The 22,924-nt window shown below is 39.8% G+C and overlaps 1 protein-coding gene across 9 annotated transcripts in view; it reads right to left on the reverse strand.

Annotated features, from left to right (window-relative positions):
• Window positions 1-22,924, reverse strand: part of LOC135486151 (3',5'-cyclic-AMP phosphodiesterase 4C-like) — a 249,309-nt gene that overhangs the window by 75,557 nt on the left and 150,828 nt on the right. Inside the window, exon 1 of one of the 9 annotated variants that reach the window (XM_064768708.1) lies at window positions 7,692-8,688. The exons of 7 other annotated variants lie outside the window; for them this stretch is intronic. In XM_064768708.1, the coding sequence (XP_064624778.1) occupies window positions 7,692-7,801 (110 nt within the window). In that variant the 5' untranslated portion in view covers window positions 7,802-8,688. Of the gene's footprint in view, window positions 1-1,226; window positions 3,138-7,691; window positions 8,689-22,924 lie in introns of those variants that run through there. One more of the 9 variants, XM_064768710.1, reaches the window with a different exon arrangement.

Here is a 22,924-nt window from a genome sequence, read left to right on the forward strand (position 1 = left end):
TGTAAGTTGCCAATTGAAGCCTATTTAGCTGCATATCATGGCTAGATACGCCTGAATAAAAGTTTCGAGAAAAGTATCTCTTTTATGTGAAGAGCGGAAATGAAAAGGAACTTTAGATAGAATTATTGTAATGAACTGATCAGCCGCACTATAAAAGTGACAAATGTGAGTTAGTGGTGGTCATTCATTCGTGTCTTCTCAATTTATCTTAGTAAACTGCGAAAGAGTGTAACGTATTCAGTAAATTCGATTAGTAATACATCAACATTATGGATACTCTTTTTACCAACAATGTAACGTGCTGACCACTTTTTTTCATAGGAGGTGCCGACCAACTCTTTGTCAGGACTATGTAAACAGAACTAATGGTTTAATATGTAGAGAGCATACGATTTGATTATCATGAAGATACTTACACCTTAAAAGACTGAACTGAAGCGTGTAAAAAAAATTCAATTTAATCTAAAAAAACCCGCAAATGCCGCCATCCTTTGTAACGCTACTTTTTTCAACCAAGGTGTGATTTTCTCTAAAGCACGAAAGTCTTTGTTGATAAGGTCACCTAAATTTTGTATAAAATTTTCGGCAACATAATGCGTCCTGTGATGTGATGCCAAGATGATGATAGTGAATAGAAGATGATATACAGTGGCAGGTAGTAGACTTCAATAGCTTTTTGCCCAGGGTTTTGGCCCGCAAAGGTTGCTATTCTTGTCAACATGGTTGGGAATCAAAAGCCCTCATTCAGTTGAGCTTTGGCTGCAAATACCTATGGAATTCAGACTTTGCCCCAATTTTGTAAAAGAATCTGCTGGATTTCCAAAGTAACCCTGTTGTTGGACAGATTATACTCATCATATAACACCCCTATGCCCGAAAATTCAATACTTGTCCCGCTGAAAGGGTTGTCCATTGAAGCTGCTCACTATTGGTGCCTGCCTGCTGTAGGGGGCTTTAAAAAGTCTTCATGGACACGGACGAGTATACACCTTCTTTGAGAGTGACACCCAGGTTTCTTGCAATCATTTTAGACAGCAAAAGAATTGGCTATTGAACTGGCCTCTGTAACTACTCTAACTTCACCAATCTAAGACCGTTTCATTAATTCTTACAAAATGGACAGAAATGCTCAGCTGGGACATGACGTCAGGACCATCAAACGACCTCCCATTCAGAAACGGTCTTAGATCTGTGAAACTAGAGTATCAATCCAAAGGTATACTGACCGTGGCCTGTAGGGAGGTCTGTTGCCTACAAAAGCAGGAGCAGAAAATTTCCTCGTCCTTCTCTTGATTCCTGTAGTTGGAGTCTGCAACATTGTGAGTCTCAACTAAAATTTGGTAAATCCAACAAAGTTCTAAGAATCCTGATAAAGGTTGAGATCAATAAAATGCGAGGGCATGGATATCCATTAGACTCCGGTGTTTTCGTTTGGTGTCCATGCAGCTGTCATGGAGGCAAATTGAGACCACAGCACAAGACCAAAGGAGGTCAAGGAAGACCCTGGACAGCTGAGCTCCAGATGAAGAGAACGGGTATTGTATCCTCCTTTGAATTTACAGCAGGAAGATATTCTGCACGTCCACAATGGTGTCTTGCGGACAAATGGGTAGCCGTCAACAATGTAGGCAAATGAGTAGCCAGGATATTCACGGGTATAAATCACCAATTAATCACCTCTCCACAAAGTACTCCGAGATTAAAGAGATAAATGATTTCCTATTGATATCAAACGTTAGAATGTAGATCCCGCAGTTAACTGAAGGACACAGAGAGAATTCGTAATTTTTTTCTTAGTACAACAATAATTGTTACAACAGCTACATGTAACTACATTCACTGAACCTGTTTTATTTACACCAACACTAATCGATCCGCATGACTCCTTTCCATATATCTCAGTTAGTTGTACAAACACGAAGGCATGACTTCCAGTTTGAAATAATTCAAGAAAGCTGCCTGCTGAGAACTGGATGTTTTAGGAATCCAAGTGCCTCGTTATCGTTGGTGCATTTCTCCTTCCAGCTAAGTCGATACCTGGTGTTTTTAAGAAATTGAAACTCGAGACCGGAGACAAGTATTGTTTTCTTTTTATCTGACAACTTATCACAGACTTTGTTCAACAACCAATTAATTCACCTGTTGCTTGGAAGGCAGGTTAAGGAGACTTTTCGTTTGCTATAGAATTTTACGATTGTGCATCACACTTTGGCTCCAATTTAACTATCCAACTCCAATATAACTTTCTAGAAGGCGACATTTCAATGCTCAATGTTCCTCATTTGACAGTATATCCAGTATGGCACAAGGAGTTAATTTTTAACAGTCCTAGGAGACTCAACTTTTTGGGACTGTTTGTCACACTCAGAGTGCATTGAAAATTCTTCAGGTCCCTGTGACCAAACCATTTATAAGATATGTCAGGGAAAGTGTCCAACACCCCTCCTTGGAGAAGGATATCAAACGTAAGATCAGGAATGACCAGTTATCTGATCATGTGACCAATCAGTGCAGAACTGACAGCAGATATGGTCTTGTTTCCCTAAAGGGACAATCATAGAAAGCCATGAAAAGGCGGGCAAAAAGCTTTTTGAGCCATCTTACATGGAATGAAGGTAACTCAATCAGTTAATGAAAGGAGTTACCCTAGGGTACAAGACAGTGGTATCATATCAGAGTATATGTTATATCATATGGGGTACAAGACAGTGGCCGCACTTTGTCAGAGTCGAGGGCCACTCTGAGGGGGACAGCAGTGAAGAATACACAAATGTCGCGTGGATGTAGATTAAGGAATAAGGTAGGGTCTACCCAACATTGATAGATTTTATTCTATCTTGTTCCAGGATTACTGCTGAAGAAAGACTCTGGGATAGAGTATGTTAAAATCCACTTGGAGAAGATCCGACTCCTTTAGTAAATCACTCGAGCATTGAATAAATGGAATTGATTGCAACTGCCAATGCAGCGACTCCAGAATCAAAAGAAGAACCGTCGCACCAATTCCATTGGGGAAATCGATCAGTAAGTGAGCAAATGCACTGACAAATCCCTCCTTCAAGTGCCCTTTGAATCCTACAGAAATGTTTGAAAACACTCCATCACTGAACTCGCTGACAACCTTCCGCAAAAGTGATTTTAGCACTCTTCCAAGATCAACGATAGCCGACTTAAGTCTGTCCTAATAATACCACGGCAAACATAATAAAGAAAGTTTATCCAAGACCAATTCAACCAAGATCGCATAATGATATGTACAATATTATCGGAAGTCCTATGCACCCTCATAATCTGAAAGTTCGAGTCTTCCAATCTCATATTTGACATAGATTCCAATTCAAACATGGATAAGTGCTGGTCCGTATCTTGTAAGAAAGTGTTTACTCACTCCTTGTACAAACATAGTTGATATTTACCCATGTATATTTGGTTGTTTTCTACCTTTGACTACCCTGACAAAAACGAATCTCGGCAAAATTAGCTAGCACGGTGCGAGCAATTCAATAGTGACACAGAGTTACTTTTGAGTCCCCATACCCCCAGTGGGTAGGCTTTACAGGCTGACTGAGAGGGCTGTCCAGAAAAGAAAAGATGGCTTGCTAACTTGACATTTGCCAATTTCATACAAGATTTTTTTCAACGCTGCCCTGAGGATCACAGCAGGATGCAACACAATCACACTCATAATACTTGTAGAACTTGGGTGTAAAATTGATAGAAATTTAAATTCCCTAGACTGAAAAGAAGCTTATTCTTGATGCAGACAGCCCTAAGTAAGAACCAATTATATGTGTTTAGGGTAAAGCTAAGGCAAGATGACATATAACTGACGTAATCATCTTGGTAAATGGACTTGACTATCTGATCTGGGCAGTCATTATGGTGACCCCTCTCTCAACTATCTTGATATCAAACACAAAACTTGCAAATGCATCCATCTCAGAGCTATTTTGGCCTGAAGTGCTGTGCAAATGAGCAATCTAGTCCTACAGTTTTTTAGGATTACCTCCATGTCTATATATATCATTTCTTAATCTTTTAAGCCCAAGTGTGGCATTCAACCACATCTTTATAAAAAATCATTCCTAAAAATATTTACTCGAGCAACAAACTCGAAATAGAAATGCAATGAAGCGGTCCTAACTGAGTAATATGATCCCACAATTAATTAGTGAATTTCTGAATGATAATGGTGCTTCAAGAACAGAATGGGATCCCACTTTTCACAGTCAATATCAAGAGTATTATTAAAGGTACAGCACTTTCTGGTGCCTCTACTTAGTAAAAAGTGATTTGTATGTATCGCTGCAGTTCGTTGTTGGCACAAAGTAATTTCCGCACTGTTTACAAAATTTCCATCGGTTTTTCCAATAACATAATATCCTAGCCTGATTTTTATTTTCAGGAATCTAGGTCATTTGCAAAAATAATCACCACAAAAATTTTGCAATTTATTGTAGGTTTTAGATCTTAAATAGCAACAGGATTTACGACTTTCAGACAGATTTTCAGGTATCAAAGCTGCATATAAGGTTACTGTTCCTTTAAAAGGAGGTTCTCTTTAACCAATAACTCAGCATGCCACTGCACATATATCAAGTATGGATTAATCTATACTTGCTTTTATTGATATGAAAGTAACAGTGATCCCAGCTGGGTTCCTCGACAAACCATGTGAACACGAACACAGTACACGAACACAGTGCATGATGAAGTTCACGATCATTCCGATCGATCGTGTGTGTGCAAATCAATGGGTGCTGACGTCAATCAGGTAGGCCTAGGACAGAGAATGTCTCAAGAAAGTAAAGTATTGCCATCTGATGTGGGAATCAAGAACTGAATTCACACCTTGGAAATATAGAAGTGTTAAGAAGCTGGATGTTCGCAACAGTGGAATTTATGGGACGCGTGAAGAGGTTTAAAAATGCCATAGAATTCAAAGTACCTCTACATCAATGGCATCATATTGGCAATTAAGTTGCATTTTATGTGTTATATACATGTTATATTTTAATATTGCCACTGAGGAAGTCTATCCACTTATGATTACGCAGTAGAACTTCAGAAGAAGATCTTCCAGATCAATCAATACATAAACATTTGTGCCACTTTCATAATTGAAAACTCAGACAAAAAGACATTGAAGAAGAACCTCCCTTAGCAAACACCTCTCTTATAAGGACACTCTTTCTATTATGGACACTAGCTTTGGTCCCAAATTGGTTGTTACCTTTTAGTTCAACATCTCTGATCAGAACACCTTTCTACTAAGGACAACAATTGTCAGTCTCGAGGGTGTCCGTAATAGCGAGGTTCTACTGTACAAGCATAAATCAGGCAAGCAGACTTGACATACTTCCGGTATTCTCCCTACTGTGTTGCCGACAATCATGAAATGGTCATTGGAAAGAAGTTGACCCAGTGTCACACAGAGCAACAGCTCTATCAAGCTAATGCACCGCTTTTTATACACCAATCATTATTCCATCCAATAAGTCATATTTTATGGGGAAATTAAGCCAAGGTACAGGCTGTACTCAATACATCATTTTGATGTGTGTGTAAATTATTTGTGTACAATTTCCTCGCATGCCTGCAGATATAGCTGTTGTATTGATGCAGTGAAAAGTGGAAAGTGATTTTGCTTCTAAAACGCTTAAAGACCTAGGCTCTTTGTATTTAATTGTGGGTCAGGAAAAAAAATTCAATTTTTTGAACCAACAGCACCCTTTGAATATGGGGGAGGGGGGGCTATCTCTGACTTTGCCTTCTTAATATGCCTCTGTCAACGGCTACTACCTAGCTCCATGAAATCATTGCGCACGGCAATATTTGCGTCAGCGCAATCATGTACCGATGTTGTATTTGCCAAGGCAACAGAGGAATGGCTCCCATGTGTAATTTGGTCACCATGGATTTACAGCAAACATCATTTCACAATTCTCAGGACCTGACAGTAACCTTGGCAATGCACTGTCTGCTTTGCTTTCATTCAGTTCACCAATAGAGCGAGTTCATTACACTTTAGGTTGTGACATTACACCACCGCCTTTTTGGTTGCTTTGGGCTCAGAGTGGTAAAACCGATATCATCATGTGCGTCTGCCACCTAAGGAAGTGGCTTCGATTCTTAGTCAATGCACATAGCTAGCTCATTGGCAGATTGACTTCTGTGGTGCTGCTTCCGAACACATCATTTCCAATGCACTAGTATTGAAGACTGCTCAGGCAAATCTCACAGGATAAACCAGATAACCAGATAAACAGATAAAACTTATTTCTCTAATGGCTGTTCTATTCCACGATGCTTTTTATCATGTCATGATCTCATTCACCCCATCGCAATTTGGGACATGTCAATGACATGTTTCCCACTTTTTTCTTATTTTGTCACAGTTCTAGGTTATTACGCTGCAGTTTAGGAGAATGGCTGGAGGCAATAACAAGATTTGCATGGTGTAGCCAACATGTAGTTTCATGTTCACGTTTGATGTGACGTGTGAAAGGCTTAGTCCATATCCCAAGACTTTATACATCAAACCAATCACATGCTGACCCTATCTCGGTGTCCATCAATCATAAACTGGACAATCAGCTGCTATCCTCTTCCTATTTTTGTACTCTTCTCGGTTTGAGCAATAAAAGTGTTAACCGCCTGGCAATTCCAATATCGATTGTCATAATTTTTGTACATCTCCACCCGTTGAAAACTAGGCGTAGTCCAGTAAAAGGATATAGAATTAGATGCTGCAGCAGGCTTTATATGCATCAGGTGACTAATAATCTCTGGGTGGCATCTGCGACATCTGCCCGCTCAGCCCCAGACCAAACAATGTCACACGTATCACCATGGGGTAATGCAGTGTTTCCACGATCCATCAAGCAAATTGAGGATACATAGGGTAGTGGTACAATTATCGCCCAAGTACAATTATGACCTATACAGTGTAGAAAATAACTGACAGTAAACAATAATGATGCACTGACACAGAGTCTGTAGTCGTACCAGGGCTATAAATTATTGTACCACTGGCCAAACTTGTTTTCTGTTAATGCACTCAGAGGCTATAATTGTACTGGATGATGTGAAATTCTGTCATTAGAACAACTAGTTTTCTGTTGGTTGTACATGCACCAGTATCATTCTGTTCTGTGTATCAGGCCATTTTTACACGTAAAAGTGCTTCTGGCAAACAGCAATAACATGATTAAAGCCCACGAGACGAGATCCTTCAACCAAAATATTGGTATACCTCAAGTTGTTGATGATCAACATTTCGGCATAATGAGACTAACTTGATGTGTGATGTCAATAAAAGATGTTCAGGAGCAGATCTGACCCCTTTAACCTCCGATGTAAAAAAGAAGATATGTTAAGGAAAATCTTTGTTGACCCCTCCTCCCAAATTTGTGCACTTGATGTAACTCAGGGACCTGAATGTCATGCAAAATTATGTTACCGTGGACTAGCAAATAGATATAACTACATTTAACCTTTTGGTCCTGTGGGGGAAAGCTTTTTTATGGGGGGGGGGGGAGGGGAGAACACCACTTTTTCGTCCCAAATCTGCATGAAAAACACATTTTTCTTGGATGTAGCCCCCTCAGCCCCACTTAAATATGGCCCTAGCATGTGTGTCATGTGCATGAAGCTAAAATTTGATGCTTGGAATGTATTTAGTTACTTACATTGTTTGTGGAATGGTAACTCTCAATCTGTTGGGACCACCTGGTGCAGAGACAGACCTGGCATACATCAGCCTGTACCCTGGTGATGATGGTGGCTTGTCGAAACTCATTGCAAAGAATGTCAGCAGACTCTAAAGCTTGAAATATAAGGAAGTGCACTTCCACCAGCTTTTCTTAAGTCCGCTTATATTGAGTAAAAGAATTCCAATGCGAGAAAGCAGTGTCTTGCTCTTGTCTTATACGGCGCTAATGATCACAACAACTATTGATCAATGCAGATGGATTGACAGCTTGTCCAATAGAACTACAAGGAGATCATCAGCCAGAGGTTAGTGGGTACACGCAGCCTCTAATCCATACAACGCTTCTTGACCTGTTCAGATAGATTAACAGCTTGATGAACGGAATTCGGAAGAAAAACTAGCCAAACATTTTGCCAAAGGTTAGCAAGTACTATTCTGAATCATACAGCACTTCGATATAGGGCCAGAAAAGTCCATACAGCCTTCCATGTACATGGATGGTTGATCAAGTCCTGCTTGAAAGTCTTTGCAAAACACCCAGGGAACGTAGGTCTATGTAGGTCTATGCAAGTCGCTACATCCACAAGCTCTAATCCAATCAGTGATTTGCACCAAATCAGTCTCTTGATTATCCTCCAATATGGACGAACAACTTCTGCCTGGAAGTCTTTGCAAGCCACTCATTAAGAACATGCACAATTACCATCCCCAGAACGATACCATCAGCAATTGTCTGTGTGCCTGGGCTGGTTATCAGGCTGTAATGATCATCTATCGACTTCTGAACCACAAGTAGGTCTTCCTATCAATGCTATGTCAAACAAATGAGCACTTAATCACACAAATCGGGGACTCTTGACAAAAAAAGGCACAGATATGATGGCTTCCAAAGAAGTATCCATCGAAATTCCTCTGAACAGACAGCTTCTTTCTTCCCACATAAACTGATCTAGGTCAGCAGTGTCAGCTACTGTTTCAGTAAAGAGTGTTACATTAGAAGTCACCAGAAGTCAGTACTGTGACAAGAAGTCATTACATTGAAATCATACATTTAAATGCCAACATTCCAAAGCTATGGGCATTGAACTCCAATCAGCCACTGGTGTAATCACCCCGATACCAAAATGATAGCTTTACTGCAGGATGGTGAGAATAAACACAATATCGTCACAAATGGAGATAAGTTCCCAAAATTCTACTAAAACATCCTCTGCCTTGGTAAACAAATAGGTGCATCATATCACATTAATTATCACCACAAAGGTAGAAACATCCCCAAATTGCAAATCTTTCCTCTGCCTTGGTAAAGATATATGTGCGTCAAAACAAACACTCAAGTGTGCACATCGTCTTCTATAAAACTGCCAATGCACAGACAGACAAGTAGAGACTGCAGGCATACAGTAGCCACAGGTATCAGCTCGTTAAATCAATTTTTTATGCAAAGGTATTTACACTTGTTTTGAACCCATTTACATCCAGGTTAAATTGTCATCTATCAAATTGCGACCTTTTTTCAACCTTGACATATTTCTTCACTGTTAGAAGGGTTAGAATATATAATCATCTAATTAATGATTGATATGAAAATACATGTATGAAATTTAAAAGGACCATAGTTTCATATACTGCAGCAATATGTTTTGCAGTGATAACAGTCAATTATTTACGCAGGGCAAAAAGTACACAGCTTGCATTTGCATCTAGGTTACATACAAGATTCAAGGACCAGCCTTTTGATGTGTAATTGTGTCACTGGGCCAATAGACATCTTCAGTTTGAGTTGAATTACACTAGACCCAATGCCGCGCAATACCAGATTCATACGTTCTCACAAACTTCTTTAATTTTGAAAAGGAAATTCAATGAAACTGCAAGTGACATGCAAGGAGAACTAAATATTGTAAATACATGTACCAACACAAAGGGTTAACAAGTAAAGATGTTCAGGTTATTAAAAATTTCATCGCCCAGGTATTGGGGAGCATCTGGTCTAGGCCTCTGATGGTAAATAGTTTGACGTCAGTCAAGGGGTAATTTAACCATCCAGCATGTGTCTATTCAGAGATGGCACGGGATGAAGGCAAAATTGATGGTGCAATTCAGGGTGATTTAACTACATTCTGTAACCCTGGACGTTTCTGCTTGCTGTTGAATGTCAGGGTCTCTATTGATCATGCAGTTGAATTAATTTAGCTCGGCTCTATATCATTAACTTATTAAGTCACTCAGAAGTCACTCGCAACATAAAAAGCTCTTCCAACCCAAACCATAATAATCTGAGGAACGGGATCAAGTAATTGATAATGAGAATAAAGTCATATCCGTAATAAAGAATATGAAATAACTAAAACTGTAAGGTTTTTATAGTTCTTCCTTTATTTCACAGATGGCAACACAACAGCCGTTAGGACCGGCACATGGGCCGCTGCAGGAGCATGACTACGTGTACCTTTAAACTACGGGAGTACCACTAGTGCTGAAAATTTTTTTACAGATCAAAACACACCTGGAAACATTAGACCCGGAGGAACTGCAGAAAAATAGAACCTGGAGAACAAAATCCCTTTGGAAGAGAGAACCTGGTGAACATAAAACCAAGGAACAGATATACACACTCCTAAAGGATAACTAATGCCCTCTCGAAATAAGACAGACTTGCCAAACTTACTTTGCTCCAAAGACCTTTCTAAAAACTTCATCATCAAATCACATTCCCTTTCATTCACTTCAAGTCGAAGAGGCAAGATGTGGATTAAAGTGGACCTAACCTGCTGGAGATTGATATCGAAAGCAATTTAGAAACTGTCAATCTTCTAGGATGTAAAGTACATTAACTAATTAACAAGGGTGATAGGGTATAGCATTAGAGTGGGGTCAAACCAAATTGATCTCATCCATATTCGGAGAATTGCCTTGGATATGACTGATTAGTGTCTGTGCCCCTGATGTCATTGGACTGGTGCTCTTTAAAGGGCAGTGGGGTTTAATAGGAAAGGGCCACGGCAGGTCCCTGGTGTCGTTTTAATGTCACCATGTAGCTTCCTCGCATTGTGCAAAGTTTCGCTAAGGGAAGTCAAAGCGGTGTGACTACCATCAGCTTCAATCAGCCAGAAGGTGGGCGACTCTTGTTGAAGGATCTAAGGATATATTCAGAGTCCGGGAGAGCAGGATTCAGTTTCACACCAATAGGTGTCGCCACTTTCTCATGGTACATTAAAATTGACACCCAACTAAGCAATCTTTTTAACCTTGAAGTCAAACTAGACCCCTTTCCATAACTGTGCATATCAGTTACCTTGAGACCACATTGCGTTTTAGAAGTCCCCGCAGTGATTGATGCACAATGCTGTTATATCGAAACACAAACATGCACTTTGACCCTCGAGCCCTGCAAATAGTGCTGGAAGCACACAGTATTCCTCCTGGGGAAAAGCACCATTTTTCATGAGCAGCCGCCCCATCACGAAGCCATGTGGTCACAGCTGTCAAACTGTCACGATGAAAATATAAGATTAGCCATCAGTATAGTATAAGTAATTTGACAATATGCCACCACTCATATCCACCAATATCTTGCCCATCTGGTCATAGGGTAAGAAAAATGTTGAACTGTTTCTCGTCAAAACCCATTCAAGAAATCAGGACAGGGGCACATTTTTCATTGATGGTGGACATTGAGTCGACACATTTCAAGGGAAAATACTTCGATATGTCCCTTCTGTAACACACACTAGAATGAAGGAAACCACCTAAACCAAGATTCATGTAATCAGAAAGCATACTTACACTCACTCAGCATTTGTTGTCTGATGTAAAACGTAATGAAGTGGTTGAAAAATGTGAAATAAATTTGTTTTCGGGCGGCAGCAAAAATTTGGCAGTCAGGGATGATTGAGAAACAAATTTTCATTTTCCTTGCCTCTATTTACTCTCCATATAGTTAATAGATTATCATCAGCTACAGCTTCTTGTTGCTTAATATCCATTCAATCTTTTCAAATTTATTGATGGCTGGGTTCTATTGCCACCAAATATCAATCATAGTTCGTTTTCTGATTTTGAGCAGGATAACACTTTTGAAATGTTCTATCAAATGAAAAAAGCAAGATAAAATAGTGGTGTTCTGATGTGTTCTCTCGAATAAGACAAGAGAGATTGAGGCAGGGGAGTCACGAGGTGCTGCTGAATTATGTACTATGCATGTCACCCGCAGCAAAATAGCACTAAAATGCGATACTGAATTTTTTTCGGTTGCCTGTGGACTATTGTCTTCTTTTTATTCAGCATTGACACCTGTTTCCTAAATCCTTGTCTGACGAGAGCCTGCGCACAAATTGTCTACTTCCTATTCCGCTCATCACAAGTTACTCGACAAATAATGCCCCTGTTACAAGTGGCTGATTGCCTTGCCGCGATTGGACGTGTTGGATTGGTTCTTCTCAAATGTCGGCAAATAACATAACACCAAACCTCTCCTTGAATACCAATGAAGGATATTCTATTAGTTAGGTGACGCTGGCAAAGTGGTAATTTGTTTTGTCTCCTGATTGCACGTGAGGGGATAAGGTACCGGTATTATCCATACGTAATAAGATGATGTTTTACGTCATATCGACCTCAGTTGCGGCAGGGTGAGATTGTTGAAGCAGTGCCCCGAGCTACGCGCGACAAAAAGAATCTCTCATCTGCCACTGGCTATCGCAGGGGTTTGATATCAATCGCAGGTGCTGGAATCTCTGTTTTTTGTTGCAGGCACATGTGATGACCACTGCAAATGAGCGATTTTGTTGCAAGTGATCATGGTCGCAATGATTTAAATCATCTTTTTGCAGGGCGCTTTTATGTATAAGTCCTGAGATCCTGCATGGAGGGTGCGGCGATAAAGGGATCCATTAACGTAAATTCCTAAAATTCCAAAAATGTACTGTACCAACCAGGTGGCAATGAAGAACTTCAATTTTCAGAAGGTATTCATGAAACAAAAGGAGTAGAAAAGACTCTGCGGATTAAGTCAGATTAAAGACAAACTTTCCAGAAAAAAAATGAGACAAATCCTTGGTTGAAGATAAGGAAAGTCCCGCTGCAAAAAACTGACAAATGATAGGAAGGTGTCTCATAATCTTAATGACAATCTCGGTTCGCTGAATAGCAACATACTCCCTCAGGGTTGCATTATGTATGCATGTAATGGCATGATCTTAGGCTGGATTCTGCTGGATCATGGCTTGAATGTTAACAAGCTGAATTAAGGATATTGGAAAAAATACTCTGAATAATGGAACATTTCACTGCATACCAGAACGAAAATGTCACAAGTTTTTTGTAAGATGTCAACTGTGCTGTGATTTTCCCCTCTAGTTATCCATTACGGAACCTGACAGAAAGAAAGTGTTATGTTTTTTAGGAGAAAAACTTGTGCATGCTTAGAATGTCAGTGGTAGAAGATTTCCTGAGTAAATAATGAAGTTCAATATACAGCCCTGAACATTTGAAGACGCCAAATCAGGAAAAATACTGAATGGGAGGATATTGCCTGTATTAATGAGCAAGTCTTCTTTATAGGCTATTGGCATTCTGCTAGGCAGCTAGTGCTGTCTGTCTAATCGGCTAACAGTGCAAGAGAATGACATAGCATTTCTGACTCAGTTATATTTAGGAGCCATCTTGTTCTCCAGGTGCCGGTTGTACATATTATGTACAACCGGCACTCAGAGAGCAAGATACAGTTTGTACAATTTCCAGAATATCATGAGCATATCATTACAGATGACTCCGGTTGTCACTGGAGCCAGATGAGGTGACAGAATAGCCACACCCAAAATATGAATCCACGCAACAATAAATTTCATCCTAATTAGGACACCACCTGTGGTGGTACATGATCCCGCTCCACAGGTCTAATTAGCTTAATTAAAGTGAAATGCACATACCTGGTATTGATTGATCCAGACCAGCATGGGACAACATGAAAGAGGAGAAAGTGCAAGAAACATGAGATGAAATGGACGAGCAGATTATGACTTGTATGATATACTTGCACAAGTTCCAAAAAGTGAATTCCGTGACACTTTTATGTTACACTTCAATGAATATCAAATAGAGAGTGACAACTGGTGGTAGCTTTTGAGGAGGACCAAATCATACAAAAGTGCAGACATCGATGTTTTGACTCATTAGAGCCTCACAACGGGAAGTAATTTTTGTGTCGGAAGGAATGATAGATTTCGCAAACATGTTATCAACTCTAATCATATTTTACTCAAATGCATTGCCATATCCCCCTCAAACTGATTTGATGTTAAGGATGTAAGTTCCCATTGAGCCTTTCATCAGTGTTAAAGGTTTTGCTGTTGGAGCCAATTTGCAGCCTTCACCAACCAGTGATGAGCAGTTACCGTGGTGACATCCATACGAGGGCTCAAATAATAATTCAAAGGTGTCGCTCACTAAAGTATTTGGATCAAACGTACTGATGTTGCCCCAGTGGCAATAGCTGGCTCAAGCCCAGTACATGTTGATGAATACAAGGGCATGTGCAAGTCACCTGCCCCTGAGGAGACATGTGATATGACATCAGGCGCAGTGGATTAACTTATGTTGAATTCAATTACTTGAATTCAACTCTAAACATTGCTTGCTGTGAAAAATGTGTTGTTGATCTCCATGAACATTAGTGCCTCACTTCTTGTCACCCCCTGCCAGCCATTTAAATGGGTAATCTAACAATTTACAGTAATTCAAGAGATGTAAAGTAGAGGCAACATTCTTGATCAGTTAGTTAACGAAATTATTTCACGAGGCTTGCGGCAAGATTGGCATTTTAATGTGAGAGCTAGTGACTGGCAATGCCAATTTAATGGGAAATGATGAAATCGTGCATCGAATGACTGCAAGTGTAGCTCACTATTAAGTGATTGGTATAATAGCCAGATTTCTGTAGACACTGTAATTACCAAAGGAATGGAAAAATGATAAGGCACACATTATCACTTTTTGTAATCACCACCTGTTTAAGAGTTGAAAAGGAAAACAATTCAGGTTCAGTCATGAATCAGTGGATGATTTGAGTCTGAATTTTGATGTTGCATCAACGGTGAAATGTTTTTGAAAGATAGGCCTCAAAAAGTCAAAAAATCATCCTTCGACAACAATACAGTAAAACTTGATTGCTGGGCAAGTTTGAAAGGACTGTCAACATGGATTGACGCAAAAATGCAAGGAGACGATTCATGGAAAGGAACTCCGAGAGAAGGGCCTCACATGGGAGTCAGCCAGGCGGAAAGCTGCTAACCGATCTGAGTGGACGACCTGGATGGAAGCCCTGGGTGCCATCTAAGGCACTAAGGGGCCTAAGTACGTATAAAGTAAGCGATGCAAGAACTTGTACAGAGAGAAAGAATAACTGTAGTTACAGATTGTTTCATGGGTGGGTCCGCTTTTATCCTGGGTAACTAATTGAATGAGCCAAATCAGATCAAAGACAGTGTTTGTTGTGTTCAATGATGCTCCATTAATGAGAATCGAAGAGGTGCATGCGGATTACACATATAGGTTCGATCAATCCGATCAAAAGTGATATATCGAGGTAGCTCAAAAGACTGACATAGGTTGTAATGGAAACCTCCCGAGAATATTGATGGCTTGACCAGTGGAGATGTTGGGACTATGAGACAAACTCTGGGGGCTGAAGATAGGGACCACTTTCCACCTGACTGTGATTGCATCCCAACAACAGTTTGGTCGTTGACTCCATTTGTTGATTTCAGTGTCTACAGCGTATCTTTTAGAGCCTCGATTGGTATTTGTACATCTGTCTAGACAATGGCAATGTTGAAACTCATATCCAGTACATGATGCAATTGGAAATTTTCAAATTCAATTACAAATTTCAAATATTTAACAAACGGCCTTGATATTATCTTGCCAATTGGTTAGTAAGGTTGCATGGATTCACTCCAAACCTGTGCCACAGTTTCAAAGGTGTGGGCTGATGAGAACCGTTGGGCACAGCACCACTCCAAGCCTGGACGTACCCTCTCATCGCCCCCAAATGATTGCTTATTCCATCAGGTCAGATCCCCTCACACAGCTGGCTGATGAATTGATGACTCGTGACTAATGTCCCCAATCTCCAGAGGGTTCGCTCCTGACATGATTAAACGCACTGTGCTTATAAGGTATCTGATCCATTCCCTACCTGGAGACTTAGTTAATAGTCATGCTCCGTGATCAGAAAAACAACTGCAGAACATATTGTTATAGCACTTGAAAGAAGCGTGGTTCTGTAGTACTATCAATAGGTCAGACTGCAGACAATCTAAAATTAGGTTAAAAGTTTAGCCCACATGTTCCAAAATCATAAGCTTTTCAATTCATTCTGCAGCACCATACAAAGACAACCACCCGAAACAATCTGCAAACTATAACCATTTTTCAGATTAGGGAAGATACCAGAAACTAATTGAGCCATGTTGCAGGGATATCTTCCTCTGACCAAGGGCTCATAGAAAAGCATCAGTGTTCAACTAAGGTATCCCCATCAGATACCTTAACAGTATCAATCAGATACCTAACACCGGTAAGATACCTTAACACCAGGAATGGTGTAAATCACGTCATGTATTACAAACTTGCTGGAGACTGAGGACATTAGCCAGAAGTCATCAATCACTGCATTGATCAGCCAGCTGTGTGACTTGAGATGGCCGGATGGAAGCAATGATTCCTTTGAGACCAGCCCCGAAGTGTTTTGGAATCTGCCTGTCCTGAATCTTTGTCCGCACTGCTAGCTCGGCGTTGCTTTCCTACGAAGGTTTGACATTGCATGTAGACATAGTTTGAAACATTGCTCTAATCAGTCAGCTCTCGACTTAAAGCCATGCATGGAGAATTGACTGAGTCTTCGAAGCAGCAACAGTTGCAGGGCATTGTTTTAGTACTGAATTGTTGCCTGCAAATGCCAGTTCTACAATTGCCTTTTGTTTCCAAATGGCAAGACAGTAAACAGGAAGTGCAGCGGCACAGGGGAAAAGTGTCCGACTTGTGATCCGAAGGTCGTGGGTTTGTGGCTTGGCCAGTGCCACTCAGTAGCTTCAACTAGCCTGAAATGGCCTAGCGTAGTGCAGCACGTGTGCTCCTTGGTTCTCCAGAGAGCAAATCGGATGAAGAAAAAAGAAGAAGAAGGTTTCTGGCTAGGGCAGGGAAATGAATATAAAGTGCTTTAGAGAGTACAGTTACATTTTTTGGATAAGGTACGAGGCTCTTAAAAGCATTCTGAAAATGAAGTAGCTGTCCAGGTCAACAAAGGAAGGCATCAGCTACTCTACACAACACCCAAGGGAAACATTAACTAGATGTTAATGCTGCTTCTTTCACATCAAATTCCATTTGCTCATCCTTTACACATTTCTCACACAACATGTATAAGCAACAATTTGTTTTAAAATAAAGTCCATTTTTCTATATCTTGGTTGTTTCCACTTCAGTTGGTGACCAGTCCTACCTAGTCAGTCGGCAAGCCAACCTTGCTTCACATGGTCTGCTAAGTAGGCAAACTTATCCTCGCGGGTGCCATTCCATCAATAATTTCTAACATTTGAGATAAGGCAGTGCCATTCCCATTCTCGTCAGGTTGTTAAGAACCTTAGTCTGAATACAAGAGATACTGATTATTCAAAATAAAATGCCAAATCTTTTTTTCATGTCGTTATCTCGAGGAGATCTCCTGACAACAGCTTCCTGAGTAAATAAAATTGGATAAATTCAGTGTGGAGTGACAGTTATCCTATAATTTACAACATGGATATTGTAGCCCCCGGCATGATACCTGACTACGTTAAAAAATCATCAACGGCACATTTGAAGGAAGAGGAATTTGTTAAAATTTGTTGAAAGAGATAAGTAAGACACAAAATCTTCATTTACAGATCAAATATTTGCTCAAAAGTTTGAGAATTGATAAAATGTGAAGTTACAGACAGAATTTCTCTTTCTGTGGATTCAATTAATTTTATTAGCGGAATAAGAAAATCGAAAGGATCAGAAAGGCTGCGATGATGATGATGATGACGATGATGATGATGATAATGATGATGATGATGAATACCGTCAGATTCAACCATATTAAAAGTCAAATGTTGTTGAAAGCAGTGATCCAACAACCTATCAATTGTCAGTAACAAATGGAACACACAGTGCCTCAAACTACTTATCAGCCCAAACAACTGGCAAACCGCAGTGCACCAATTAATCTACCTATTGGCAAAAACTACTGGAACACACACAGTGCCCAAAACTATTCATCGGAAAAAGCAGCTGGAATACTGCAGTCCGCCCAAACTATTCATCAGAGAAAACAAACTGGAACACAGCAGTGCCCCGAACTATTCATCGAAAAAATAACTGGAACACAGCAGTATCCCAAGCCATCCATCAAACACCACCAGAGTGTGTCAACCAGAGTGACAACAACCAGAGATCAAAACCAGTAACCAAAATCAAACATCCTCTGACATGTCTGAGCAAATATCAACTGTCAATACACTTTTTCTCGGTTTGTCATGGGTCTGCCATCAATCATTGAGTGAAGTCTCTCAATTATCCAGATAGCCATTCTATCAAGTGACTTCTAGCATCACTGGACTGATCTCGGTCTTACTAAGATATTGCATCAGGGAAGTAGGAACATTAATCAAAAATTCAGATCAGTATGAGAAGAGGGGGGGGGGGGTGATATATCAATATCAAGATTGGATCTGGAGTAGGATTAAAAGGGACAAATAATCAGAAATACCTTTTTTTCAATAGTTTAGTGTGCTATAGTACTCAGCCATGTCAGCCACCATGCCACAAAGTGTAGGCCTGGACGGAGCAGACGTGATTGGTGCGAGACTGTTAAACCTTTGATGGGTTCAGATTAGAGAGACTTGATGGAAGTTCCACAGAACAGACATCAAGGATAAATTTCTGTCTATCGACAGCCAACATCCTACCTTTCTACAGATATTGACTTAACAATCCAAACAGCCGGAGGACAATATACCAGACTTTATTGACTTATCGCTCAGCACATGATACAGTGAAATGTAAACTTCATCGTTTGTGTCAATACTTACATAACATGAAAAGTCCTTAATCTAGGGATGCCACTTGTGAAAAGATGGCTACAGGGCCAGATCAATCAACTAAAGGAAATAAGAGATCACCATCTCATATCCCGATACACTTGCAACCTCTGGAACACAATCACTGTGATATTAATCGCCAAATTCAATTGCCGAGTGCAATTTCCGTGAAATGATCGCAATTTATTTTCATGCGATCGGTCAGCTATTTCGAAGGCTTCTATTTCCAGCGGTTGATTCTCCAATGTGATTGGTTGGAGATGAGCAATTATGGGAGCCAATCAAATGGAAAGTATTCAGGATGGTCGGTAGACCTGTTGCAAATGTTGATTTCGTCCAGCAAATGACCCATCATTTAATTATAGTAAGAACAGATTTATATGCATGAGGTATAACTGGGTTTATTTGGTCAAAAATGACCGTTTTCCCACATCAGTAAAAGTAATGTCTTGATCTATCAGCTAGTCAATGTGGTAATGGATATAACACCATTATCTACTAAAAAAAGTTCATGGTCGCAGGTTGTTGGTACACTTGTCGCAGTCTTGAAGCCGATGGCAAAAAAGGCACATGAAGCCAAATTTGATGAGGATCGTGATTATCATTTGCATATCAGCAAAAAAACATTTTGAAACTTCTGTATATCCGAATAAACTTGTTAACAAATCTGTTTTGTAAAATGTTAGATCTGGCAAAATGAGGCATTTTTTTAATCTTCATAAGAGTGCTGGGAGGCATATAAATGTGTGTGTGTATGCAGATGTACCAAATTTCTTAAACATCCTTGTACTCGGGCAGACTCTTCACTTTGTGGTATAAACGAGAAACACAGCAGCAAATGAGTATGGCCATTGCATTTTCAATCAGATCATCATTTTTAAACGTCATACAGACAAACGCAACGACTGAAACCCAAACCACTCAACTATGATATTGATTCCTATAATTAGAAAACAATTAACGAACAGTTGTAATTGACAGTGCAAGATAAGAAAGATTGAGGAGCATCAATAATTAAATAGCTCTGTTTAGAAAATGAGACTATTGCTGCAACGGATTATCCTTAAAAGTTGATTTCATACACCAACATTTTACCATAATATTCATTAGAAAATATTTTTGGTCTATTTATCCTTTATTACAATACCTAGCTCGATACAATGCTCCCTATTAGTTGTCATTTTAGCAGCATTCGGATTGATTTAACACAAGCCTACGCTTTTTTCAAACAAATTTAATAACAGCAAATTGCTTATGAGTAAAGGCCAGGGGCCATTGTGCTCACCGTAAAGATATTTGCTGGTTTAGAATTCATGCTGGTTAAGAAACATGCTCTAGTATATAGCCAAATTGAAATTTTATGCCATTCAACCTCTGTGACCTGGTGGCCAAGTCGAGAATAAGATTGGGGGACGAACGACAATGACGACGGACACTGCAGTATTGTATAGACTCACCTAGACGGTGAGCCAAAAATGGACTAAAAGCTATAATAATGTTATTGAGAGAGAACATCAAAGCAAAGTTTTTTCAAAATAGCAACCATGCATGATTTTAATATAAGGTTTATTTTTATTACTATCAACTCAGGATAACAGTGGATTCAGAGATGGGGTAGGGGCATGAAGTGTATGGCCCTTTTTTGTCAGATAGCAATACTTTCAGGGCACCTCTCCTGAGGAAGCAACGAACTACTTCTCATTTTAGCCTTCAGATGCCCTAACAGAGAAATTTGTGGCATTTCAATTTCAACTTTACTTCCTGGGGATGGCCTCCTACTGCCCTAGTTTCCAGGGTCACATCTTCGGTTGTCTCTGGGTAGGGCTGCTTTCTCAAATTTCTGGATCCGCTCCTTGGCTGCATAGTAATGTTGATGAAACCTGCCATAAAGGGACCCATGCAGTTATGATGATGAAGGATGGCTCAATTAATGTCTCCGTGGCGGTAATCCATGTTGTCCTGATGTCTGCCGCGACGGATAAATCACTGGCCTGCGTGACCTTCTGTAAGTAATGTCAGGAATAGTAATCGGGTAGAGAACCAGGATTATGACGCTAAAATCATGACGACATTTGATGTTTTCACTGAGATAGAGGAACTTATAGGCAGCGGTAATTGGCAGACCCATACACAGAAGATTTCCAGCCCATGTTGATTTCATTCAGAAAAGGTTCTGTATTGTATTGGATCACTAACTATTACTATCACCTTTTGGGATAACGCCCCTCATTCCTCTCTTGCTGAACTGTAATCAAGTCTCGTGAAAACTCCAAGATAAAATATTCACATCACCTTAAATTTCATGTGTTCACTGAGCTGACCTCATGCCTGCAACTGATACTCTGTCATCAAAAATTGTAAATAGGGTGCAGCGAAAATAGGAGATTGTCGAAATGGGGGCTTTTTATACAGCGAATTCAGTTGACTAGACTTAAAACAGGCTAAACATTTTGGAGACAAGTGCATTTTGGTACCACACTGATTTTAATACTAAAGCTTTGATTTTTTTTCATTCTCTATGAAATGTCATAGGTCACCATGCAGCCTTTTCTTTACTTGAACTGATCAGTGACATGTCGTGTCAGAAATGCTTTATCAAGCCAATCAGACAAAATATGTAAAGAGAAGAAATCCAATGAACGTGCCAAGCTTCCAGAATAAAAATCTCATTTTAGCACCACAAGGGTATCAATGAAAATAGAAGCAATTTACCAGGACATGAAAGATTGGTAATAATCGATGATAGCCATCAGTTAATCCTTCCCACCAAACACACATCGCGCCATAAGCAGTAAAAATCTCGACATTCTGCCACTCTTAAGTAGATCCTTGATGGTGATAATATTGTATCAAAAGGTTACAAGACAATGCACTCTGGTGAATTATTGCCACCAGTCATTGTGTTGCGGTTATCGCGCAGATTCATAATGCATATTCTACTATATATCACTTTTATTGTGTCATAGGTGATGTGATTCTGAATGGAGAGTGTGATATTTATTTGTGGGTAAGCCAACACGTTGATTGACCACAGTGTAAGAATGTCATATATCAAATCTTCGACATATAAAGCAGAAATGTTATGGAATGGTAACTTCAACAATCTGTCTGGACAAATCTTACTGGCTTGTTGCAGTACCTGAGCAGTTTTCCACAATGTTACAATGATCGTCACCAGGTCTACGTGAATCTACAGAATGGTGCACCGTCTATTCTCCTAAACCTTATTGCCAACAATTCGAATTAAATTCTATTAACAGAGTCAGGTCAACATTTACTAGACAAGATTTCATCGACAAACATCTTTCACATCTATCACATTTCCATATAAAACTATTCAGAATAACTGATATCGTTTTGTCTGGTTCCCCAAAGAAAAGCTGTATATTCTGTTCACATCTCTATAGTCTAATTAAGGCACATTTAAAGGAAACACCATATCAATAAGAACATTATTTACTTGTATATCTGACATCATTACTGGCCAAGCTGGCTGGTGACTGACCTGTTGCTCCAAACTAAATCAACTTAAGCAAAAGGAATAGAATATCAACCGTTACTTAGGGGCAACAGTTTCCCTAGAATCGCATTGGGTATTTGGTAACTTAGTGTCCATCAGCTGGTCTGAGGTACATGTACAACAGATGTTAGTGAGTGATATCGCTAGCGTTTGTTCTGGATCAACAAGCACATGTGTTTATATCAAATTTACTGGTCTCCTGAACCTACTGAATGGCTGGCATCACCATCTGGCTATGTATGTCTTCTAGCATAGCCAACAGTCTTTCACATCCCTCACATGGATTAACCAAATCTCACATTATTTTAAGAAATGTGATTTATACCTGACCGATGTTGATCTGGACTGATTTCGACCTTTGTACCTTTATCCCAGGCTTTATACACTTCGTTAGGATCAGTCAACTTGACAACCTCATGCACTTTTTTGCTTCAATAGAAAACAGAGCAACGAAGATTGGCGACAAATTGACACAAACAGAACAAAGCGGACAAACAGGTTTAGCCCACACAGGAACAACGTAGAGTAGCGAACAAGATTTCCAATAGCACGAAAGAGGCAGGA

This window comes from Lineus longissimus, chromosome 4, assembly GCF_910592395.1.
Source record: "Lineus longissimus chromosome 4, tnLinLong1.2, whole genome shotgun sequence".
In the NCBI taxonomy this organism is placed as follows: Eukaryota; Metazoa; Nemertea; class Pilidiophora; order Heteronemertea; family Lineidae; genus Lineus; species Lineus longissimus.